Here is a 27,084-nt window from a genome sequence, read left to right as displayed (position 1 = left end):
GTTGGAGGAAGGGCAAGAAGAAAAGCACAAACGGCTGCCTGAACACCTCAATGCCTCATCAATCCCTTCTCTCTACACTAAAAACCCAGAGTCTCCTGGGGTCAAATGGGAAGAACCGCGGCCAAAGGAGCAAGTGTGGAGTCTTGGCAGGGCTGTGTCACGCGCCTCAGAAACAGACCTTTCCAGTGTTTGGGGGTTTGCACTATATGACAAGTGACAGAGTCCAGAGAGGCATGGCTGCCAAAAGACAGGTTCAGTAAGAAAGTCACAAAGCAGAGCTGGCTTTATTTGGAAGCCCTTGGCCAGGCTTCAGACTGACCCAACTTGGTGGCAGTTTATTCCCTCGGGGGGAATATGAAGGAACTTTGAGACAGTATTTGCTCAGAGACACATATCACTCCCATCTACAGCACTGAGGTCGCCAGCAGAGATCCCAACGGAGAGCTAGGCTCGGGATTTAATCATTAGGCTTGCCTTTCAATCTCCTAACTCCGAAATACAGGGGCTGAATAAAGTAATCTTTTCATCATGACTTAAGGAAATAATCCTATTAAGAGTGGAGCATGCCTGGGAATTCACCTGCTTCACTGTGGGCCTAGGGATTTGAGGCTAGATGGGTAATGCCACAGAATAGAGAGGAGCATCCTCGCCAAGACCGTCCCCTGTTGAAGAGCATCCGTGCAAAGGCTCATCTCCCAGTGTGTGAGATTAACGGGCAGGGGGCTGTGGAGCGCCCAGATAACCTACCTGCCGCTCTGGTCTGAGGTCCATGTAACGGATCGCCCCTGGGGTTTGGTGCTGTACCATATCCTTATGGCGTGAGGAAAGTCAGTAGCTGTCTGAGCCCCTGTCTTCCTGATCTGTAAGCTCCAAGTGTCAGTGTCAAACAGGAGCTCCCCACAGCCAGGAGCCTGGCTGCAGCCAGCATAATAGTCTAACTGCTCCCGCCAACGCCCTGCAGGCAGAGTGACAAGTTCATGTACAATCTGATTCCTGAGCTCCTCAGAAACAACTGTGAGCTTGGGAGACCTTGTAAATTTGTCAATACCTGGCACAGCAGCAACATCCACCTCCTCTACCTTCAACACGGATAAATCACAGCAGTCCAACACTAGCAAAAAATCCTCACTCCCATGATTCCCTGTGTCACAGCGGTACTTTGAGCTAGAAATCCCAGAAGCCTGTTCCAGGTTGTCATGGTTACCATCTTTACCAGAAGTATCTTTTTCACCTTTACCACAGATTGCAAAATCATTATATCCTGTTTTAGATGAGAAGGTCCTTGTATCTGTCACAGGACTCTGGCAGGGTGCAGGCATCCTAAAACTGCAGGCTTCGTTTGACTCTGATCGGCAGGTGTCCTTGGTGGAACCACTCTGTTTCTCAAATCTGTCCCCAGGCTCAAAGAAAAGCACTATGGTGCCCTCAATGATTTGACTTTCGAAATCCACATCTAAATCCAGTACATAGTGCTTCACGAGTATGTGGCTGGTGTTGGCCATGAGAGGCAGGTCATCCCGGGAAGGGTCCAGCTTTATGTCCATGGTGTCGGTTGTTGTTCAAGAGCTTTGTTACAATCTCAGAAGGGGCTTCCTATCTGCCTTAATCTTCCGGAATCATAATGGCTGCTTACCAAAAAAACACCTGGTGTCACAAATTGTGGTTCCACAACTTTCAGTCCCCTGGCAAAGAAGAAAAACACAATTAGACAAAATTCCAAACAAGACCCTAAGTGTTCCTACAACCACTGCTTCAGCAAACTGACTACCTCCTTAAATAATCCCCCAATGTGGTAGAAGCTCAGGGCTAGAAGGCAGACTAATCTTTCTGACTGACATCAAAGAAAGCTGCATTATGGGTTTCTAAAAATATTTCAATTACCAATGGAACGAAAGGGGCCTCCACAAAGCCCGAAGAATCGTGCTCTTAACTAGAACAGTCCTTGTTTTGGGAAAGAGCAATTGTTATGCAAAAGCATAACTGAGCATCACTGTGCTTCTTGTTTTAAAAGATATTAAATGCATCATTTCTAATTTTGTGCATCAAAGATAAGTGACTGTTTCTCTACTGTGATTCTAAGTAACAAATGTGAATGAAGGCTAAATGGCCTCATACGTTTTATTCTTTGAGAGTAATAATTTAATACATAAAATGTAACTCCAGGGATTACTGTACTTTTCACATTAGGACTGCTCTCATATCAGCACTTCCAGTAAATTACAGGAAAATGAGCCAATTTACCAGGAGTGCATTCTAAGTATTCCTTTGAGATTGTTCATGGAGATTTTTCAAATTTATAGTTAAATACTCAAGGTATATCATTACATCTTAATAGCTGAAAACCCATTAACATTCTGGATAATAGCCTTCTTGTGGCAAAAAAAGGTCTTCTCATTTGGGAAAAAAAAAAAGTATGCAAATATCTATAAAAGGAAAAAGAGAAATTAAAATGTAGAAACAGATGTTGTAATAAAATGCCCAAGTTCTTCATAAAAGTTCTGAATCAAAATGTATTCTTATTTTATAATAGCAATCCACCTAGAAGAAAAATTATTTGAAATTATTTCAGTCCCTGTTGTGTACCTGATTTCTTTCAGCGTATGCTGTTATTTTTTATTCTTTTACCAAAAATGAAAAAGGGGGGGGGGAATAACAACTCTGACAGAGTAGATATATTTAAAATAATCTTTGTATTTCTAAATATCAGGAGGTATTCTTGTATCAACTACAAAACAATATCACCAGCTTTTCAAGTAAAACTGAGCCCTCTCTTTTCATTCTGTTTAACTCCTCCTCACCTCCCCTCAGATTTTATGTGCCTGTCTACTAGACTCTTAATTCTGTTCCTTCTAGAATCTCATTCCAGAAATCAAACCCACTGAATTTTCACTTTCTACATCTCCACAGCCTTACTTCCTCAGGAAAATCTTACCCACCCTAAGGGGGAAAAAATCTGATTTCATGCTACTTTCCCAGTCGTAGAGACCATACACCCTTTGCATCTTTGTCCTCTAGCCAAAGGACCTGCTCAACACTCTGCTCCCTAAAGATGACCTGACACCAGGCCTCCATGCTCTTTGGACTAAGCCATGTGCCATACCTGGAGTGCACCCACAGCCACCTGCCAAATTCTGTTCTTTCTCCACACTCAGTTCAAATGCAATCATCTCCTGAAATCCTTCCTTACTCCCTATTCTCTCACCCTTCACCAAACTGCATATGGGAATATACAATCTGATTTTTTTAAAGTAATAGGAATTGAGAGAAATGAGGGATGCAAAGAATATTTTGAAATTACTTTATAAAGAAGCTGGCACTCCCCTTGGTTCTAGAAGAATCAATGGGCAAAAGGAAGAAGGCAGAGTATTTCCTTTTCTGCATGAAAGCAACTGAACTTGTCGTGTAAGGAATAACAACCTTCAATAAAGCCACTGGGTATATCTATGTAATGAAAAACAACGGATGTTAAAACGTCATCCTGTTGGTGTTTGGGGCTGCTAATATGCAGTCTTTTGTTGATTGGGCTCTTTAAAAAACCTTACTTAATATTTTTTTTAAAACCTGAGTATATACACACACAGACAAGAAGAAAATCTGAATCAGCCGAGACAAGGGTTAACTTAGTGGCTGTGTACACCATGTCTGAAGAAGAACTGTCTAGCTTGTGTAACAATATAAATATAACCATTCATTGTCTAACCCTAATAGATCCTTTCATTTATTTGTGAAATTTAATATAATTTAAGATTCAAACATATACTACAGAGCAGTTTTCACCACTGCTTTGTGACTGGTGGCAGATAACAAGGCAGCCTTCGAGCCCCATCCACAACCAAGCCTGTTAATATCACCTTGTCACCCTAACTGGCAACAGTTTGCTCTTCGGTGGATTCTTGAGTACACTCCCCATAGTTGCAGTTCTAACTCTTTTCTTCTTTTAACTTTCTAGTTCCATGCCTGCTGACTCATTCTCAGTTGATTATTTGGCCTCCTACTTTACTGAGATGATTTTGAATCTGAAACTCCATCATGGCTCAAGTATCTGTAGTTCTTCACAACTACTGCCTTCTCCTTTCTGATTCAAAGGAGACAATATCCCTTCCCACCAAAGCTAATTCCTTTCCCCTTGAATCCTAGCTTTTGGGGTCTGAAAGGGCCAAATGAATGGCACTCTTCTTGCCCATCCAAATTCTGAACATACCAAAAAGTAAGATGAGGATATGGCAGAGGGATACCAAAATATCACCATTATTATTGATGAAGGCTAAACTAAACAATATGATTTAGTGTGGGAGCCAAAGGTACCTGAAAATTGAATCCCCATATTCAACAGATTTACCCACAAGGTCACAGGAAACACTGGATCAGGTCAAAGCTCCCAGAGGAGAGGGTACCCTCCCCAGGCAAGAATTAAGGCCTGGGGAAGTAAGGAGAAAAGCTCTCCAAGTTGAGGATTGCTGCCCAAAAGCAAAAGGGAAGAGCTGAAAGGAGCAGAACATGCTCAATTTCGACTTCTCACTCCACCTCCCTTAAGGTAGAAGAACTAAAGTGATCAGCAATGTTACAGTAATTAAGCTCCCCTCACAAGACAGGAAACATCAGAAAGAAGGAAGAGCTCCCCCCCCCAACCCTGAACACTATCTCCTTCCACTAATTTGGAATCTTGTTGCATTTCACAAAAAAATGTTTCTCTTGCCAACATTTTCTTCCTCTCAATGTTTCCATCCTGTTCCTAATGTTTCAAACACCCCCCAGGGCTACCATCTTCAAAAACAAACACTGCAATACATCCATCTATCAAAGCATTATGTTGATACCTTAAACTAATACAATGTTATATGTCAATTATATCTCAATTAAACCAGGAAAAAAACAAACAAAACAAACATTTAACCCTGTTGCCCATGTTAGCTAAGTCTTTACTTCTTTGCATTTTGGAGCTGACAAATTCCTTAGGGCTCACTTAGTCGAACTCTCCAGTTTTACAAATGATGACACTGAGGCCCAGAGAGGTAAAGCAATTCGGTCACTCATTTCTGATGCTTTTCTCCTTGCTGATTCTTTCCCTTGGAATTCTCATCTTCCAGCTCTTGTGGCCATTTCCTTCATACTGTCCAAGTCATAAATCAAATGTCACCTCATAAGACTGTCTTCTATATTCTCATTCTACCTTGTCTACCATCTTCAAGTTGTGTGGACTAGACTCAATTCATATTCTAATAGCTTTGGGGGTAAAAGGAGAAGTTTGGGGCCAGCCCCAGAAGATTCAGATCACGGTCACCTCTGTCTGGTTTCCAACCTAAGTTATGTATAATGTGTGAGTCTGTTAGAACTCGTTGCTTATTACACCTATTTCCTCCTTGCCTTGGCTTCTTAGATGACCTGAATCTCCTTTCCCTGCAAGTATACAACTCTCACTGACGTCAATCAGGGTCACATCCCATGTTTAGGGAAGAACTGAACTAACTGTGGTTGCAAATGCTTGTATGTGGCCACCTTGTAAGGCCTCTCTCAGCAAATAGTAACCATATTTCTAAGCAGTCTGTTGACTTCAGCACTTCTTGCCATTATTGTGCTCCAATTTAAAATGCCAGCCTCTCTCACTGAAGCATTTTTCCATTCTGTCATAAGCCATAACATATAAAATTCCCCCCTTTATCAAACCCAATGGTTAGTTTCCAGTGGCTAACCACTGCTGCCTCTAAAATAAGTGTACTACGTGCTAGGTATTTTAAATGCTTAAATGATTGTCTCAGCAACACCATTAAAGGCTTCAAAAGAATTAATATACAGCAATATTTTTCTTGAGAAAGGCGGGAGGAGGGGGGAGGAAGGGAGGATCAAATACTAAAGAGTTATGGCACGGGGAAGAAACTGCCTTGCCACTTTCAATCACCCAAACAGAAATGCACACATCTACAAATGTGTAAAATAGCCTCTGTAGAGCCATTCCAGATCCCTCTAAAGAGAGTAATTTCATTCTCCTTTCCAGCTACAAGGCCATGTGTATCATTCTCATGACCCTCAACTTACCCTGCTTCATTTTGCAGCTACCTCTACCTTCCAATGGTCTATAAGCAACTAGGGATTCCTGATTCATCTGTGTGTGCATGACCACGTTGAGTAGAATGCCCTACACATAGTAGGTTCTCAGTAAATATCTGTGGATTGACATCTGAGGGCATTTATAATTTCTCGTTATCCACAGAATAGGGGTTCTGGCTTACATAGGTCTAGTAGAAAGTTACGCTTAACCAACATCTTCCTCCAAATAGCTCTCAATTTTTTTTTTTTTTTAAGATTTTACTTTTTTGAGAGAGAGAGAGAGACAGCATAGAGGGAACACAAGCAGGGGGAGTGGGAGAAGGAGAAGCAAGCTTCCCACTGAGCAGGGAGCCCGATGCGGGGCTTGATCCCAGGATCCTGGGATCATGACCTGAGCTAAAGGCAGATGCTTAACGACTGAGCCTTCACCTGTCCCTCTATGCCACATCTCTTTTCCTATAAGCAACTCAAAAGAAAGGGAGAAGTTGCAAAAATGCTTACTATATAGTACTGAGCACACTATGAGTAGTTACAAAATATTTAATTCTACAGACTACTTGTTCAGAGGAGGACAGCTTTCTGCTACTCCAAGTGTGTTCATTCTGTAGGATACAGTGATTGCTCTTAATGACAGCTATTTTATATACCGAAAAGTATACTGTTTCTGAGCATAGCTCCTCAGACATTCAAATGCATATAAGCATAGGAACATAGCTTATTACTGTGAAATTTGATAAAATAATTTCAGAATTAGAAGGACTCTTAGAAGTACAAATGTATTATTTTGTATTTAGAAGTGTCACACTGACATATTATTCTGTAACATTTCTTTCATGCAATGGTTTTGAAATACAACCATACAGATGCACATAAATCTAGCTCGTTTCCTTTAACTGCTGCTTGGTGTCCCTATATGAATATTCTACAATTTGTCTATACATTGCTCTGCTAGTAGTTAAATTCTTTTAAATTTTTATTATTTACAAACCATGCTGCAATGAACATCCTTATATATGTCTCCTGGTGCACATGTGCAAGTGTTTCCTGGATAAAACACCTAGAAATTCCATTTGGCCTGAGATTGGTATTGTCACACCTGCTTTCTTTTGGTTTGTTTTTTCCTGATGTATCTTTTCTTCTATCCCTTTATTTTTATTGTTAACTGCTCTGGGTTGTTTTGCCTTTTTGCCTTGGATATCTTTTTAAAGCAACATTTGGCTGCATTTAAAAAATATAATTATCGGGACGCCTGGGTGGCTCAGTTGTTAAGCGTCTGCCTTCGGCTCAGGTCATGATCCCAGGGTCCTGGGATCGAGTCCCACATCGGGCTCATTGGTTGGCAGGGAGCCTGCTTCTCCCTCTACCTGCCGCTCCCCCTGCTTGTGCTCTCTCTCTCTGACAAAAAAATAAATAAAATCTTTAAAAAATATATATATAATCATTTTTAATAACTGAAGTAAATTTATTTACATTTATCATGACTACTGTTATAACAGCACTGATCTCTCAGCCAATTATTTTGTGTTTTCCATCTACTATGATTTTCTTTGCTACTCAGCTTTTACTTTTTCTACTTTTTGTTGCATTTTTTCCGAGTTTTTTCCCTCTACTGCTTCATCAGTTATACAATCTATTTATTTTCTTTAACATGCTTACTTCAGATCAATCTCTAGTAGTCTTTTGAATAATACAAAGACCCTAGGAAGTTTCATCATCAGTTTCTCCTTTTCCCCATTCTCTATCAGCTTCCAGATTATTGTTGCCAGTGTCTCAGTATCACATTGTTTTTAACAACCCTCACCCAACTTAGAAAAATTGAAGTCAATAGTTATTTGTATTTGTTTACCAGCTTTCTTCCTCATGACTGATTCATACAGTCCATTCCTTCTGTCAGGGTTTAATTTTGCTCTAGTTAACTACTGCCACCTGACAAATTAACCCAAAACTTTGTGGCTTCAAACAGCAACCATTTGATTATATTCCGTGGGTCAGGAATTTGGGTAACACTCAGCTGGGCCATCTTATGAATATGACTATAGCACTCAGTGGTACTCAGCTAGACGATGGGCTTATCTGGGGGTTCTGATGACCAGAGTAGCTACACAAAGCCTCTTTAATATGGAGGTCTCAGAATAGTTGGGACATTTTATATGGCAACTGGTGGCCCCCAAAGCAAGTGTCCCAAAGGACTTCTGACCTAGCCTCAAAAGTCAACTACATTCTATTGGTTTCAAAAGAGTTGTACAGCTAACTAGTCCAGATTTAAGGACAGGGAACTCAACTTCACATCTTAATGGGGGAGTCACTGGATCGTACTGGAGAGCAGCCTGTGAGATGGTAGATACTGTTATAGTCATTTAGGGAAAATACAATTTCCTTTTTACTTAAGTAGATTTTTAGGCTGATAGTTATTTTCACTTAGCACCTTGAACACATTACTATATTCCAACATCTCTTTTTTCGGATAAGAAGTTTGGTATCAATCTTCATTTCTTGATATTTATGTTTTTCCCCCTGGTAGCTTTTATATATTTTTTTATTATCTTTGATGTTCTATTGTTTCAATCAATGTATCTAAATATGGATTTATTTTTATTTGGCTTGCTCAAGATTCAGTGTGCTCCTTCAGCCTGAGGAATTCTTTCCATGTATAACCCTGAGGAGACAGCAAATCTCCTTGGCTCTCTACTGAAACAGTGTGATGGAATTTTCTTTCTCCAGTCACCCCTTCATGGCTTCTAGCTTTACACAGATAACTCAGTTTCAGTTCTCCACATGTACTAGGTCTATAGTCAGGTACCTCTTCCTTGATAGGTATCAGGGCCCCGACCCCTTCCTGCCCCCCTGCCCCCCTACAGCTATTAAGCCTATTCTCATTCCTCTGTCAGAACCTCTCAGGTTAGGCTCCTGTTCATCATCCTGACTTTATAATCCCCCTCCATTTTGGTCAACAAGGATAACTCCTTCTTGGTTGTGAATTTGCATGTGTATGTGTGTATGTGTGTGTGTGTGTGTGTGTGTGTGTGTGTGTTCACAGGTGTGTGTATGTTGTTGTACTTTACAAAGCATTTCTAAATACTTGAAGTGGGAAGGGGGATTTTCTTAAAATTCAGTTAATCATACTGACCAGAAGCCCACGAAGCCTGCTTTACCAATTAAATGGTCCACACCCACAAGTCCCCTGGCTTAAAAAGTTTTCATGCAGGGCATGCTTTGCTGTATAACTTTATAGGCACCATAGCTACAGATTCCCTTTCATCATCACAAAAGCCTAGAGAGATGCTTAAAGACTGAGAGGGGGCACCTGGATGGCTCAGTCGGTTAAGCGTCTGCCTTCGGCTCAGGTCATGCATGATCCTGGGCCCCAGGATCAAGTCTGGCATTGGGCTCCCTGCTCAACGGGGAGTCTGCTTCTCCCTCTACCCCCGCCCCCTGCTCATGATCTAATAAAATAAATAAAATCTTCAAAAAAAAAAAAATGAGAGGATAAGAATATGTGCAAAGAAAGAAGCCAAGATGCAGAGAAAGCTGGACCATATTACTCATTCATTCAATATGGAATCCTCTTCTATTCTCTTTACTCTCTCTCTCTCCTGACCATGTCCTTGAGGAAATCTTTCCTGACCTCACTGATTAAGTCAATTTCCCAATTATTAGATCTCATAGCACTGAGTACTTCTTCACAGTTCAACAGTTTTAGTTTTACATTTTTTGTTTGATCATTTAATATTCTTCTTCCTCTTAAATGAAGGAAAATACCACTTCTGGTAATAGCAGAGTAGCTTTTATCAGACCAATCCTCCTACTGGCAGCACTGATAAACTCTAGACAACAACAAAAATCTGAAGGCAGGTGAGAGTGAGCAAAAAGCTGACAAAAGCTATAGGGAGTTGACACTTAGGAGAAGGGAATGGCACTGAGTTTCCCTGTCATAGTTTTTCACCTGTGGGCATGTCCTAGTTGGCCATATGCAGCTAAAATTCAGACTGAAACCTGCAATCTTACTGGCTAAAAAATCAGAGAACAGAGTTCAGGAGTGACACAGCACCTGGATGGTAAAGAAGGAAAACTTCAGAAAAGGTATGAGCCCCATATTCTGCATATATACTGCCCAATTTTCTAACGAACCCCTGAACCATCCATGTTAGGGGCAGACCAAATAGTCCAAGTATGGCTCAATGTACTGAACTAAGATTTCTGTTTCTGCCCACTGCGGGGAAGGCAAATATGGAAGTTTGAGTTCACCTGAGTTAATTGTCTGCTAATACAAGAAAGACATTAAAACTCTTCAGAGGAACATAAATCCAGTTTCTATTAAAGTAGCAATCACAATGTCCAAGATAAAATAAAAAATTATTAGATATAAAAAGAAACAAGAAAATATGACCCATACTTAAAGAAAAAGCAATCAATGGAAACTGACTTGAGTGGACCCAAATATTAGAATTAGTATAAACAAAGAATTTAATGTAGTATTATATTAGTATTATAATTAAGGACATAAATGCTATAATGAATGAACTAAGGAAAACTCAGCAGAGAAATAGAAATTGCTAAAAAAAAAAAAAAGGAAATTCTAAGAACTGAAAACTACTGTATCTGAAATTAAAAATTCACTGGTTTTAATAGCAAACTAGAGATTACAGAAGAAAGAGTAAGTGATCTTGAAAATATTTATATAGCAATTATACAATCTGAAGAACACAGAGAAAAAATGTGAATCAATGAACAGAACTGCAGGTACCTATGGGACAAAGGTTCAACACATACAGAATTTAAGTCCAAGAAGGACAGATGAATAAGAATGCTGCAGCAAAAAATACGCTTAAAAACAGTGAGCAGTGAGAACCACCAGCACCCAGATTATGGTTCCTAAATACCACTTTCCAATGAAAGGAACCAGGCCTCCTTGGAGAAGGGGCTGATTCTAGGACTGCGGCAGGAAAAACGCAAGATCATATAGACGCTCTGGGCTCATCTTCTACTCAAAGGTTTGAGCGATTACTAATCTATCTGCCCAAAAAGGGAGAAAGTTAAAAAAAAAAAAAAAAGGTGTGGTGTGGGGATTGGGCATCTCAAAAAAACAAAAGAACTAACTGCAGGAGCTTCCAATGGCCAAAGGTAGAACAATCTGAACAGGAAAATAATGATGGTATTGGATTAGAACCCAAAGAATAAAATAAATAACCTATAACTCTATTCTGATAAAAACAAAGGATTGATAAATGGGGAGGGAGGGTACACCTCCCTTAAAGAAGGATTCCAAAGAATAGAAGTAGATATGACCTCTTCCAGACGGCAGGGGTAGGGCTTAATTTCCTTCCTTTTGAGTATGAGCTGCACTTAGTAACTTGCTTCCAAAGAATAGAGAATGGGAAAGAAAAAATACTAAGTTTAGAGTAGTGAAATCTGGCAGACAAAAACTTAACCACATTATCAAGGTTAGTATCACCAGTGATAAATCATGTTGGTATCATTATCCCCTGATAGGATTCAATTGATGAGAAGGGCACCTTACCTCTGTAGTATTCTTCCCCAAATCCATAACCTCAGTCTAAGCTTTAGAAAACATCTGACAAACACACATTGAAGGACATTCTAAAAAATATTTGGCCAGTACTCTTCAAAAATGTCAAGGCAATGAAAAGCAAGTAAAATCTGAAAGACTATAATAGATTGAAGGAGACTTGGGGGTATTATAAAATGTATGTGGTATCCTAGACTGGATCCTAAAACAGGAAAAAAAAAAAAAAAAAAAGGACACTAGTGGAAAAACTGTTCTTAGCAGCATTGTGCCAATTTACTTCTGTAATTTAACAAATATACCATAGTTATGTAACATGTTATCAGGGGAAGCTGTATCATACACATATGGGAACTCTATACTATCTTTGCAAATCTTTTGGTAAATCTAAAAGTATTGCAAAAGAAACCATTTATTTTTAGAATAGTTAAGATTTTCCAAATTTGGTGAGAGATATAAATCTAAAGATTCAAGAATCTGAGAACAAACCCAAGCAAGATAAACACAAAGGAAACCACACCTAGGTACGACATAGTCAAACTGCTAAAAACCAAAAAAAGGAAAAAATCTTGAAAGTAGCCAGTACAAAATGATATTACATGCAGGAGGAAAAAGATACAAATGACAACTGGTCTCTCATCAGAATAACACTTAATTGCTCATCAGAAATAATGGAGGCCCACGGGACGTCTGGGTGGCTCAGTCGGTTAAGCGTCTGCCTTCGGCTCAGGTCATGATCTCAGGGTCTTGCGATCGAGTCCCACATCAGGCTCCCTGCTCACCAGGGAGTCTGCTTCTCCCTCTCCCTCTGTCTCTTTCCCCTGCTCATGCTCTCTCTCTCAAATAAATAAATAAAATCTTTAAAAAAAAAAAAAAGAAAGAAAGAAATAATGGAGGCCCAGAAAATAATGGAATGGTATCTTTTAAGTGTTAAATGAATTTGGGGGAGCACACTTGCCTCACATATATTAGTCCTAAAATATTATTTATTTTATAATAATTTGCTATGAAGTCCTTATTTTTGTACTTAGCAAAACAGCAGCCTATTTCTGCTTAAGTTACCCAAATTTCTGAATGAGCGGGGCCTGAACTAATTTCCACTTTATTCAAAATTGGTATTTCCTCTTATTTATTTTTAAATTTTTAATTCTATTTCAAAACAAATACATACTCTATTAACACTCTCCAAAATAACTGGCTCTTTCCCTCCTTAATAGAAATTCTCATGAATCATGGACACATTGACATAGCATGGAGCAGGTTTTCTACTCAAAGGTTTGAGCGATTACTAAACTGTCTGGCCCCTCAGAACTTTTCTTTCAGCTCCTCATTTTCATATCTCACCAATTTGATAGAAATGGTTCATCAGTGCCTGAAACAGGTAATAAACAAAGTCGAAGTTATTTTTAAACAGCAGAAACAAGCCAATCAGATAAAATCACCTTTATCTCTGCTACAGTTTTGATCTCGGAGGTTAGGATATGCCAATATGCCTTCAGTCACTTTATTTGGTTTCTAGCATTTTAACTTTTGTTCATTTCTTTTTATTTTTGTTCTACTTTGAGTAAAAAAGCAGTGTTAAAACAACATTAAACTATATGTTTTAAATGAACAAGTACCAGGATATTCAGAGTTTAAATTCCCTCTGGAACCCTAATTCTAACAGCCTATACCCCCCTGTATAAATATATGCTACAATAGGGTCTTTCATTGCAAAACTCATACCTGGGAGGCAATGTCATTTATCACTGAGTAAATAATGCAAGATAACATACTGAAAAGGGGATTTTGCTTTAGTCCCTTAACTATAAATAAAAATATGTAGCACTTTGCAGGATTACCACATGTAGTATGATATTAACTTAAATACTAATATTTAAGCCAAACTGTAAATAAGATAAACTGTGGCCTCTGATCTCAAGTTTTAAATAGCCTCTCTTTTCTTTAAATTTACTGCTTTCATGAAGCATAGAAGGGTGACTGCATATAATTTGTGATCATGTAATGAAAGAACTATTGTGATATGTGTATGTGGGGGAAAAAAAACACAACAACTGGAGTTAATGTTGTTGTGGGAATTATAGAACGTGCTTGCAATGAAGATCAGCGCAATGAAGCCAAGTCAGAACCAGAGTCAAAGGCCTTTTCCCGGATAAAGAAAGCAAATCACTGTCAGCTGTGGTTTGATTTATATACTATAACCAGTCAAGGGTGGGGGGCAGAGGTCTAAAATGTGAAAACTGAAAACAAAACTGATTTTACTCACATCGGTATATGACTAGCCTGAATTATGCTTGAACATGATGTGATATGATGGAATTCAGCCTCCCTGATGGCAGCCTGTGTTGATTTTGGCTCTTCTGATCCTATCTCAGCATCCACATGCCATTCCTCTTTGGTGCCTAATGTGTTTATGCTCACATTATCAGCAGGCATTGGGTTGCAAAGATCAGACTGGAAGTGATTTCACTATTTTCGAAGAGAAAAGAATTCATCCCTCTGATTGCTACTTGCTTGCAAAGTAGAGCTTGTTTCAGTTTTCTAAAGAGTGCCACTTAAGGGCGCCTAGGTGGCTCAGTCAGTTAAGCGGCTGCCTTCAGCTCAGGTCATGATCCCAGGGTCCTGGGATCGAGCCCCACATCGGGCTCCTTGCTCGGCAGGGAGCCTGCTTCTCCCTCTCCCTCTGCCTGCCGCTCCGCCTGCTTGTGGGGCTCGCTCTCTCACTCTCTCTCTCTCTCTCTGTCAAATAAATAAGTAAAATCTTTAAAAAAAAAAAAAAAGTGTCACTTAAACTAAATTACAGCAGAGTAATGGCAAAAGGATTCCTGGGAGAACACATTACAGTTATAGAAAACAGGAAATTTCACTTTTCTACCCCTTTCTCAAGAAGTCATACTTGCCCCATGGCGGCTGACCAGCGAAGGCACTGGGAAGGTTATGCACCTGCTGAACTACAGGTCTGATTCCTCCTTAGATGTGTCTTTATCAACACTGTTCTGCTTCCTGGCACTATCAACAATTAAAGGTTTCATAAACTAGAAAACAACTTATCTGTGTCAAAACCGTTAGATGTGTCAATCGAATACAACAAAGAACTCATCAATCCTAACACAGCCTGCTGTGGGTACACCTCTCCAGAAGCTGACTTTGTCCTCACGGAATCCCTTTATCCTTCCCTCTTACCTCTTTGCCATCTTGTTTAAGGCACAAGACCTACTAACAACTCTCCATTATCCAGAGGCAAATAACTTGATTTGTTAGTTTTATGAAAAACTAAAAGCTAGTGAAAACATCTGTTAGAGATACTTTATCTAGAAGAAGAAATAACTGATACTTATTGAGTGCTTACTTACATATCTGAAACTCTCCTAATCCCCAGCAATGTTTTTTATTCTTACTATTCCCTTTTATAGATGAGGAAATGATGTTCAGAGAAGCTAAGTGTACAAGATTACCAAGATTTTTTTTAAAGATTTTATTTATTTGAGAGAGAGAGAGAATGCGTGCGTGAGCAGCGGGAGAGGCAGAGGGAGAGGGGAAGGGAGAAACAGACTCCCGGCTGAGCAGGGAACCCTATGTGGGGCTCGATTCCAGGACCCCGAGATCAGGACCTGAGCCGAAGGCAGACGCTTAAACGACTGAGCCACCCAGGTGCCCCTCAAGATTACCAAGATTTGAACTCAAGTAGTTGGACTTAAGAGTGTTCTTAACTGCTATCTCATGGCCTCTACCACATGGCAATGCTACAGAGTAACAAGACATGCTACCTTATATCAATGTCACGTGAACACCAGAGGCCCATCACAGACAACAGCAAAGGTGTGGGGGAAACTGAGGGCTGGGACAGGACTGTGGAGGGCGAATAATCTGATCAGGGAAGGGAGGAGTGGGCACAGACAATAGACCCTGTATCTCTGCCCAGCTCTTATCCCATTCTAATACTTAAAAGAAGAGAGAACTCCATGAAAATGAGAAATTAGTTAACAGATGATTTTGACAGGTAGGAGTTTTGAGATACAGCTCAAATTTTACAAGGTTTAGAGTAACTAAAACATCACACTTGTATTCTTTGCATACTTGTAATAAATAATGATTGTTTCTAAATATTAGATATGTTTAATTAAATAATTTTATCTTAAGTCCATTTCTTTATCACATTTTTATTCTTCTTCTGACCATGATTGTGGATTATATGACTCCCCCCATTACTCTGTCACTTAGTACTCATATTTACTGAGTGTTGATTAGAGTAAGAAGCTGAATTTCCTAGGCTGGACGCCATTTCACCGATGCCCTCACTAGGGCTGCTGAGTCCCTGCTCACTCAACTCGGACCACATCATTGCTCCACCCCAGTAATGCCCCACCGTGCATTCGCGAATTCCCATCCATTTCCCCTTCTAACCACCCTCCGTCTGCTACCGGGCAGCAGTTACCTGGGTCACAGCACCATTCCTCTTCGGCAGCGCCCATTCCCAACCCCAGGTTCACTCCATACCTTTGCTCTCCACTCCTGCCCCTGCCATGGACCACTGCCACCTCTCCTTCCTTCCCACATCTATGCCTCCACTTCTCAGCTGACGGGAGCCTTTAAAGCTACTCAGATTCTCCTGTAGCAAAAACAAACAAACAAACAAAAAACCAAAACTCTAGTAACAGCAAAATGTGCTTTCCTGTCCTTGGCCCAACAGCTACCATTCTAGCTTTTGCCATTGTTTTGCTATCAAACTTTTCCAGCCAACAGTTCATACCCTCTTCTATTTTATGATCACACATTTCTTACAATTGAAATCTGGTATCTGACCACACCACTTCACTAAAAGCTTATTTTTAAACATTTACAGTGACTTCCTTCTTGCCAAATCTAGCTTGACCTCAGTTCTTCTTTTCCTTGACTCTGTGTGGCATCTGTCACTACTAATCTCCCATCACCTCTGATGACTCCTGGGAGACTGTACAGTCTACACCACCTCTTACATATCTGCCCCCAGACAATGGACGTCCCCCAAAGCCCAATCCGGGGCCCTCTTCTCATTCTGGAGTCTGTCTTGTGCTCACATGTCCAGTACTCGACTAATCTCCTTATGGAAAGGGCTCAGCTCCTGACCTCCAGCAGTCCCTGTCACCTGTCTCCAAGGCAATGCATCTCAAACTCTCTGTGGTGAAGGGCTAGTTATTTTTTCCCGTTACAGGGCAACACTTTTGTAAAACATCATCAAAACAAATCACAAAAAGAAGAAAAGTAAAAAAACATACAAAATACAAGCCCGATTATTTTATTATCGGATTTAATGTAAGCACAATAAGAATAAACCATAACAAGGGAAAAATAATTACTATAATAGTTTATAAATGATTACTCTCTATTTTTGTACTTATCTCCTTGTGGACTAACCACAGTGTGTGGTAACACTGGCTGGCACACCCGTCCTCAGGGAGCACGGCTCTGGAGGCCTGCAGGGCATCCGACTGACCCCCTATCACTGGCTAACACACACCGGCTTCCCGATTTCTGTCTGTTAGGGCAGCATCACCGTCCACTAGGTCTAAAAGTTCTGTCTCATCTTGACTCCTCCCACCTTTGTAATTCTACCCAATCAATTATGAACCTTTAAATTCTATTCCTTCAAATTCTTTCTTTTATCCAGTTCTTCTCCACATTGCCTGCAACAACCCGGATCCAGAAACCAAGACCACGTAGTTGAAACTACGATACAACAACCTTCTAAATGAGTCTCCCTGGGTGATGAGCAGTCATTAGTGCTATTTACAAACATTTCCAGTTCTTCTTCCCAGGTCCCTAACCCTCAAACATGGAAGGATGGCAATTTCCGGAAGCCTGTGATTGCTTAATATTTAACTGCTAGTACACGACCTTCCAGAGTGCTCTCTCCTCTCTCTTAAGGCAAACAAATATGAGATGGTGGCTAGGTGGCTATTCTATCAGCCTGAGCACCTCTGAATGATTATAAGTAGAGCACCCAGTTGAGCTGTGACAGACAGGCAGCATAAGCAGGAAACATACATTTACTTTTTTAAAGCCACAAAGGTTTTAGAGCTGTTTGTTATTATGCTAACTTAACCTATTCTGTCTGAAACACTCTGTACCAAGCCTCTCCTCTCTCCAAAACTATACTTAACAAGACTGATTCCTGGAAGCACAAATTTAATGTCATGTCTCTGCTAAAAACAAAACAAAACACTTCGAATGAATTTCTATTGTTTAAAGAAAAATGCAAACTCCTTAGCATTCAAAACTCTTACTATTTTTTCAGTCTCATCCTACCAGACCAACCTCCCATTTCCTGACTTTGTTAGGCTCACTTCCAGCCACTTACCAACCCAGGCCCCCAAAAAGGAACACTTCCCCTCTCTCTTCTAAGGTAAAAATCAATTCTATCCACTCCACCAAACTTTTCTCCACAGTTCTAACAGCTAACACTGAATACTAAGTGCTGGGCTTTGTTCTAAGCACTTCTTATGTATTAACTCATTTACTCCTCAAGTAACTCTATGAGATGAGGACTATTATTATTAAATTCATTTTGCAGATGAGGAAACTAAAACATAGGGATTAAAGAACTTGTTCAAAACCACACAGCAAATAAATGATGAAGCCAGATGAACCCAGTAGCCTGTCCTCTTACCACTGCCCTCTACTGCTTCTAGGACACTCCGTCTCCCCTTCCACTGAACTTCCATTGCACTCTGTAGATCTTTCTGGTACATAATCTTGTGCCCTGCATGACAAGTCACTATTTGATATATGCAGGCTTTATCTACTAAGGTAGACTATAAACTCCTGGACTGCAGGGAGCCACTTTACCATTCTTTGTATCATTCAACAAGAAAATGCTGCTGAAAGAACCCTTTTGTGGTAAGTACAACTCCAGTGGATAGAATGTCTGTTAATCATGTTTATTTTCTGTATTTGATGATGCTTTGACATCTTGGAGCCTTGCTGATCCCAGACAGATAACCCCTACTGGGGCCAGCTAATATACAAACCAACCAATCCAGAGCTCACAGCCCCAACCACCTCCTTTAATCCTCAAACACCAAGCCAATATTCCCGCACCCCAATTCCTCCCAGGGCAAGATACCAAGGACTAGGGACCACCCCTACAGCCCAGAGCCCTCCAAAATCACTCAAACTAGCCAGTCCTAAGTCTGCTTACTTTGGCCTGCCTTGTCATCCCCCAGAAACCACAATAAAGGCTCATGCCCATGCTTTCCCCTTGCTCCTTCTGCCTCCTGACCAACCCTGATGCTTCCTTGCTGGTGTGCCCCCTCCTCTTGGGAACTGTAAATAATAAACTCTTCTTTGAGGGCAGTTTGTCTCCATGTCTGTCACCTGATTAAAACAAAGCCTGGGTACATATTAAAATAAGACTATCATCCTAGCAGGAGGTCCTTGGAAATGCAAACTACCTTCTTGGTATCAGGGAGGATCATTATGGCTCTTTCTTGATTTCATCAATCTCTACTGGTGTTGGAAAAGAAGGATTTTCAGGGGAATGGGGGAGATATAAGATGAATCACAGATAGAATATGGTGAGCTTCGTGTTTAGCACAAGGAAGACAGAAGCCCCAATTGTTAACTGTCTTTCAGTTACAATTTTAGCAGTTACTGTCTTAGCACTGAATTGGTTACTGTCATTGTAAAAACTCCAAGTCTTTAAATGACCCTGCTTTTGTTAGCCTTTTTCTATTTTTTCCATAAGGATTCACAGTAAAATCCTGAATCCCAAAAGGGTCTGAAGATAACTATAGGGACAACAAGGAAAGGTGAAAGCTAAGGCAAGCGTAGCCAATCTGCAGCCAGTCTTGGGAAAAATAAAATTCCAGGAAAGGAGTGGGTAGAGGCAGTTCTGAGAGGAGAGAAAACCAGGATGAGCCCCGGAAATCAGCCACCAGGAAAAGAGCATGAAGATCCTACCTGGATTTGAGAAGCAGTGTTAGGAACAAAAACCAGGGGGTTTCCTAACACTCTCTCCTGGACAAAACTAGGCACTATGAATAAATGCTTAATAGACACTTGTTGAATGGATATCTCAATCATATAAAATTGAATATGGTTTTATGACATTCATGAAGATTTAGATATAGTCCACTTTGTCATCCTAGTAACTTAAACTCTTTTTTCATGTCCTTTACTGTATCTCCCTTGAGACAAATATACTGCTTTTCTCCTATAGCATAAGGTGGTACAATTTTTCAAAGTGCTCTGATACTCCAGTGTTTCCATGGAGTATCTGCACATTCAGCCATGAGCTTCTGAAAAAAATGCCAGAGAAACTCCCATTCCACAAACACTCCACGTTTCAGGGGTTCCGGGGAACAAAGTGTGGAAGAGGTCTAGACTATGGCTGGCCAGGAAAATGCCATTCACCCAAAACTTCCCTAGAATGTGCTGGTCCCAAGCAAGCATCATGAATCTAGAATGCCTTGGAGAGAGTAGGGAGACCAGTCTTTCCCCTTCAGAGATTCACTCAATTCAGAACTCCTCTGGACTATTCAGAAATCTTTGAGAAAGTACTGGACCTTTATACACTAGTATGAACAACAATTAGCAACTGCATCTAACATCTATTGGGTGCTTGCTATGAGACAGGCAAGGCATATTAACTACATTTCATTTACTTCTCACTACCCAGTGAGGGAGGTCTATATCATCTCCATTTTACAGATGAGTAAGTTAAAGCCTAGAGAGGTTAAGATACTTCCCTAAGTTCACCATTATTAGATGGCAGAACTGAAATTTAGATTCATATGGTCTGGCTCGACCCTAGCTACTGCCTCAAGTACAGTCCAAGTCTAGACCAAAAATGCCCATTTAAAGCACAGCAAAGCGCATTATATTCTAAACCCATAAGTTGAATGAGACCAGCAACACTGAAAAAGCTCAAGAACTATCCCCGTATCCCCATACAAGCATGGACACCCACTATCACCAGAGGCTTCCCCACCACTCTTAAACGACACCATATTCTGCTGCTACTATTTTACAGGTCCTTTCATTTTAAGGAGTGACAAAATCTTCCACATACACCAAATGGAAAGTAAATTTAAATCCTGATCTAATAAAACTTAATAAAATTGCATTATAGTAAACAACACTACATGTTTGTATTCTATTTAAGATAAAATCATGTATTCATATAATAATGTAACATTCCATAAATCCTTGAATAGGCAAGATACTGTCCAGAAATCATTCTTACCCTCAGACACTGGACAAGATAATCCTGGAACTGGAAGATGGTGGAAAGGTATATAAGGATGGAAAATCAGAACACAAACTCATGTTTTAGGGCTCCTCAGCTGGCAGGGGTACCAGCTTTGTTGACACGTGCTTCTTTCACGCAAAATCCCCCCCCCGCCCCCCGACCCCCAGAACAAGACAAGCTCTGAACAGCTGGGAGAGCCGTCATGACACACTACCTGAGTCTTCTCTTCCAACCTCAGTTCTTTCATCTGATTCTCACATGACAAAGTTTCTAGAACCTTCATATCTCAGTTCACACTCAAATTCACTCACTGTCCTCACTGCAGAATTTGACTAAAATGGTTGAAATCAGGTATGACTTCAGCAGATGCAAAAGGTACGGCTATTACTCCATGAAGTGCTTTGCATACCACAGGCCCTAGATAAATAACTATTGAACACTTCTGTGGATATAATTCAGTCAATACAGCCTTTAAAAATAAAAAGAACCAGCTTAATATTTAATATTTAAAGATGAGGGTTTAATCAGACCACCCAGGAATTTGTGCTGGGATAAAAGTTAACAAAACTTTTCGAACTCCGTTAAGAGAATATAATTTATTATTGTCTATAAATATTCATATACTGGGAAACAGGATCTGGATTAATAGAGCTGGGTTACAGAGTTCAGTCGGGTAAAAATAAAGAAATCGGAAAAGAAAATATAGACAAAAATATCAGCTTTTTCAGTAAGATTTCCTCTTCTAGAATTGTTGAAAAACACTATTTTTAAATAGAAGTTATTTTGGAAACTCAGTTCTTAAAGAGGTATTATGAAAACAGTTTCTTTCTTAATGAATGTTCTGCTATGGAAAAAAAGTCACTGCTCCAGCTCATAGGAAAATATATTTTACTACCGAAAAGAGATGACAGATACAGACTTCTTGAATCCATGATAACAAAGGACTCAAAATCCAGTTCCCACTCACTGCAGGAGTCTCCTCTACAATACACCTAGAGAGTCATCCAGTAACTGTTTTAAAGACCCCGGGTATTTTAAAGTATTGTTTAAGAAAAAAACAAACAGCAAAACAACCCATATGCCCATCAAATGTTGAATGGACAAATAAAATGTGACATATCCACACACCAGAATATTACATGGTCATGAAAAGGAATGAAGTATGATATATACTATAATGTGGATGAACCTTGCAGACATCATGCTAAGTGAAAGGAAGACACAGAAGGCCACATATTACACCAGCATATCTATACAAAATGTCCACATTAGGCAAAACCACGGGACAGAAGTGGTTGCCAGGGGCTGAGAAAAGGGTAGAATGGGGAGTGACTGCCAATGGCTCCTCTTGGAATGATGACAGCACCCGAAAATTAGACAGAGGGGGTGGCTGCACAACTCTGTGAGTATACTAAAAACCACTGAGTCATAGTTTTAAAGGGTGTTTTATGGTATGTAAATTATATCTCAATAAAGCTATTTTTTTTTAAAGATTTATTTATTTATTTATTTGAGAGAGAGAGAGAGAGAGAGACAGCAAGAAAGGGAACACAAGCAGGGGGAGTGGGAGAGGGAGAAGCAGGCTTCCTGCCAAGCAGGGAGCCCGATGCGGGGCTCGATCCCAGGACCCTGGGATCATGACCCAAGCCGGAGGCAGACGCTTAACAACTGAGCCACCCAGGGGCCCCAATAAAGCTATTTTTTAAGTAGGCTCTACACCCAACGTGGGGGCTTAAACTCACAACCCTGAGATTGAGTCGCATGCTCTACCCACTGAGCCAGTCCCGTGCCCCAAAGCTATTATTTTTAAAAGTGGCAAAAAAGAACAGCAAACCATTTACACAAAGTTTTACAGTGGTTTTTCTTACCTGTGTCCTACTAAAGATAGAAAATCTCACATAACTTATAACAAAAGACTCAGTAAAAACAATGATATTAGCAAGGATTATTTTAAGCTTAGTATTTTAAAAGGGCTATTTAAAAGAGAAGCACAGGGGCGTCTGGGTGGCTCAGTCGTTAAGCGTCTGCTTTCGGCTCAGGTCATGATCCCAGGGTGCTGGGATCAGGCCCCGCATCGGGCTCCTCGCTCTGCGGGAAGCCTGCTTCTCCCTCTCCCACTCCTCCTGCTTGTGTTCCCTCTCTCGCTGTGTCTCTCTCTGTCAAATAAATAAATAAAATCTTTAAAAAAAAGTTAAAAAATAGAAGCACATTGATTTGAATAGGAATTTTTAGTTAAAGAACTATGCTATGCCAAGTACACATCTCCCAACATGGCATGGCATTTCAACCTTAGAATTTATTTTGTGTATTTTTTTTTTAATTTTTAACAATTAGCCAACATATAGTACATCAGTAGTTTCAGATATAGTGTTCAGTAATTTATCAGTTTCATATAACACCCAATGCTCATCACATCATGTGCCCTCCTTAATGCCTATCACCCAATTACGCCATCCCCCCACCCACCTCTTGTATATTATTTTAAAGACTATTTCAAAAAGTGTAAGCTCTGAGTATCTCCCAAACTTCAGTCAAATATATGTAACACCTTCAGTATTTTTGCCATCTTCATACCATCATCTTACTATTTTTTAAATACTTTTTCTCCAATCCACTTTGCCATTGACTCACCTTTTATAAAATCCAATGAAATCATGGGTTTGAATGGCTATTTTGCATTTTCCCACATATATTAAAAGAGATACATAACTACTAAAATTCGAAAGATGCTTATCCATGTACCACTTTAAATCATCTTGCATACAAATCAAGAAAACACTGGTTAAAAAAAATCAGCTGAGCCTGGTAACATATCTATATCTACACCTTATAAAAAGTGATAAAGAAATCAGAATGTTCAGGAAGCCACTTCACAGCAAAATTTAGGACTGTCCTACTCTATAAAGGCATATTATCAGTGGGAACCACGGGGCTGGCATTTAGCCAAGAAAAAGTATTTGAGAATAACACTGGAATGGATGGTAGAGAAAAATGACAGGCAATAGGTCTCCATAAGGGAAGCAGCTGAAAGAACAAGGATGCTAGGTCTTCTCTTCAAGTTCTTGGGTATGGGGTGGTACAGTCCAGGTGCTACTGCCATGCTCTGCTTGTCAAACAGAGCTGAACTTGGCAGAAGGCCAACTGCCTAATGGACAGGTGGGCAAGGCTTTTTATTGATTTTGCTTCCTTCCTGCCAACTAGTACTAAAAGCCTGCAGAAGGGCCCATTTCAAAAGTAGTACTTTAGGGCAGAGAGGGGGGCTGGGATCTACCACACCTGTTCCTCCCATCTAAAAGAAATAGGGGTTAGATTTCATTTTGAAATATTAGTACCGTGGGTGCTTTGAAACAGCTTCCTAAGAGCAGCTTACTCCCATTCCTGATGGAGGATGTCATGATGACAACGCACCCACACCCCTCCAAAAAAACCACACTGAAGACACTGAAATATTTAATCGCGTTTTTTTTACTTCCTTTTCTCACTGCAAAGGGGGACTACCTCTTTTTGTAGTTATCTATCCTAAATAGGTGAAACAATCACATGCCACTGCCTTTATTCTTATCCACTTCAAGAAGCATTAACTGAATCTTGGGTAGTGAAGCACAGAAAAAGACAGTAACGGGAGGCTCTCTCCAAAGAGAACTGGGGGGAGTGGGGGGTGGGGGGAAGGGGGGAAAGGGAGAGAGACAGAGAGAGAAATGCTTCTTGCCCCAATTCCTGGTCTTGAATCATTTTCCTGGACGCTAGAAAAAACAATTTTTTATATAATTCTATGCAGGAAAAAAAAATCGTAAGTCATTTTAGGTAAATCTCCTCTTTCCCCTCACAGTGAACTTAGGGTACTAACCTGTAGGCTCACTGACATAGTATTTTCTTAACACTCTTGATGCCTTTTAGGCTTCTAGCACGTGGCTTGGAGACTGTGAAAAGATAGACTTTTCCAATATTTTCTCAATTTAGTTCATTCCTTTTCTGTGTGAAGTTTTAATATGTAGCCCCATAAATGTAAACATAGGCTTCATTAGGATTATTCAGAAAACATGAATTATAGAACAACTAATTTTTAAATCTGACTGGTTTTGTGTTATAATGTTACACTGTCAAACTGGTCTTTTAGGGGCATTTTTAACCTAGGAAGAATACTCATGATTTCTAGAATTTTATCCCAAGCATGTAAGTGGATATTAAACATTCAGGTAGCTTCATTACTAGCAATTAAGATTCATATCTGTGAGTATCTTCAGAAACTCAGGAAAACATCTGTATCTCAGGGTAAAATTGTAATCCGATAAAGAGTTTCTCAAAATGTGGTCTGAAGCTCATGTGCCTAAGAATGAACCAGTGAGGGGCAGGTGAGGGGTGGTGGTGCTTGTTAAAAATACAGATTCTTGGGGGCACCTGGGTGGTTCAGTCAGTTAAGCGTCAAATTCTTGATGATCTCAGGGTCATCGGATCAAGCCCTGCATTAGGCTCCTCGCTGGGTGTGGAGCCTGCTTAAGATTCTCTCTCTCTCTCCCTCTGCCCCTTCCCCCCTCAAAAAAAAAAAAAAAAAAAGTCTACTTAAAAAAAAATACAAACTCTCAGACACTGTGTCAGATGTTTTAAATCAGAATCTCCAGTGACAGGGACCAATAATCCACATTTTAAATAAGACGTCTAGGTAATTCTACTCTAATGCTTCTGAACCATTTAGCTACTTGAACTCTTGCTATCAAAAAGCCATGAAAACAGGATTCCCACAGGTCATTGCCTACACAAAGTACAAAAAGAAAATCAAGGGATAAATATTTAAAATGAAAAAGGAGGCAAAGTGAACAGTTGTCTTCCATTATGGTCTGGGAGAATTTAGATTCCAGTGTAAACTGCAGCCATGAACAGCAAGTATTCTCCACCAACAGGCCTGTTAGATCTATAGTGTAGATACCAGTATCTCTTCTGCCCTTCAACTTGAAACACAGCATACTCTGTAAAAAGAACTTCATCCCTAAATAAAGATTAAAGGATGTTCCAGCATGCAATGCATTTTCACTCATTCTTTCTCAACACTGTGACTTTGACACCACAATTAGGCAAAGTCGTTCTCAACCACTTTGAGTTACCTGAGCCAGTGGTTTTCAAACTTGAAATGAATCATCTGAAGATCTTGTTAAAATACCAACTAATGGGCTCTAAGAATTTGCATTTCTAACAAGTTCCAGGTGATACTGACGCTGCTGGTCTAGCGACCAGACTTTGAGAACCAGTGGTTTAAGCTAATTCTGGTCTCCTCCCAACCAGCACTATTTAGAATTCACTGTGAAGTTCAATGATGTTGGGTAAAATAAATAAATAAATAAAAGGCTCCATCTGGCAAATGCTCCAACCACTTTCTATAGGGCTTCTTGTGTAAGACTCGGCTCAGCATCTTCAAGAAATTCCCATCATTCAAAACTTGCAGTATGAGTGAAAAGTTTGTCCCTTCTTGGCAACTGCAGAGATGAACACCCTTCCCATCCCTCTCCTGGCCTCTGTCTGACCCTACTGTCCCCACTTCCTACCCTGCATGAACAACCTTTCTGTCCTCTATAGGAAACCATACTTCCTACAGCAGGAAAGCTGTAGGAAGGGCAAGAGGTCCCTCTGTTCCTGTCTTAGGAAACAACATTTCCTTTAGCCAGAAATCAAGATGGGCTCCCTCCATTTAGTGATTTATTTGGTGACTGTCACAGGGCTATAGCTACAGACAATTCTGGTGAGGAGTACTGTGTCTAAAGGCAAAATCAGGCAAAATTAGATTCTCTAGAAATATTGGCAACATTCAGATCTCATTATCTACATTCTGGTTCTCCATGGGAATAAATATATGAGATTTCTCCATTGAGAGATAGGTCTAGAATTTACACACTACATATGGGTGCCCCATTCTCTATAAATAGCTTTCAAATCCATCTCATTAAGGTTTAAAATATACTCCTGGCATCAGGTTCTAAGTGGTAAACTGAACATGTATGCAGTTCATCCTTCCCAAGAAAAGAGATTTCAACTAATTCCTAGAAATTGAATAGTATTTGGGAGCAAGATAAGAAAATGCATTTGATACAGCTTCAGTATCTTTAGAAGATCTTCAGGATCTCCATTACCTTTTCAACTTGAACACACAACTGAACATACGTAATTGGGGCCCATGTTAAAATTAATTAGGAAGATTTAAAAGTAAGGTTAAGCAGTTTATTTTTCTTTGAGACTCTGATATATACTTAAGGAAATAGAATAAACCTGGAGAACAATACAGAACAACACCAACAGG

General features: G+C 40.1%; 1 protein-coding gene across 7 annotated transcripts in view; it reads right to left on the bottom strand.

The window, feature by feature from the left end:
- Positions 1 to 27,084, bottom strand: part of AOPEP (aminopeptidase O (putative)) — a 337,581-nt gene that overhangs the window by 301,837 nt on the left and 8,660 nt on the right. For all 7 annotated transcript variants that reach the window (XR_004914923.2, XR_004914927.2, XM_078061964.1 and 4 more), the window contains exon 2: positions 748 to 1,682. Coding sequence is in view for 5 of the 7 variants with exons in the window: in XM_078061964.1 (XP_077918090.1) it covers positions 748 to 1,544 (797 nt within the window). In the remaining 2 variants the exon portion in view is untranslated. The remainder of the gene's footprint in view (positions 1 to 747; positions 1,683 to 27,084) is intronic.

The sequence above is a fragment of the Halichoerus grypus genome, chromosome 14 (assembly GCF_964656455.1).
Source record: "Halichoerus grypus chromosome 14, mHalGry1.hap1.1, whole genome shotgun sequence".
Classification (NCBI taxonomy): Eukaryota; Metazoa; Chordata; class Mammalia; order Carnivora; family Phocidae; genus Halichoerus; species Halichoerus grypus.
The sequence above is the reverse complement of the archived record's forward strand: the minus strand, read 5'-3'. Positions and strand labels throughout refer to the sequence as shown.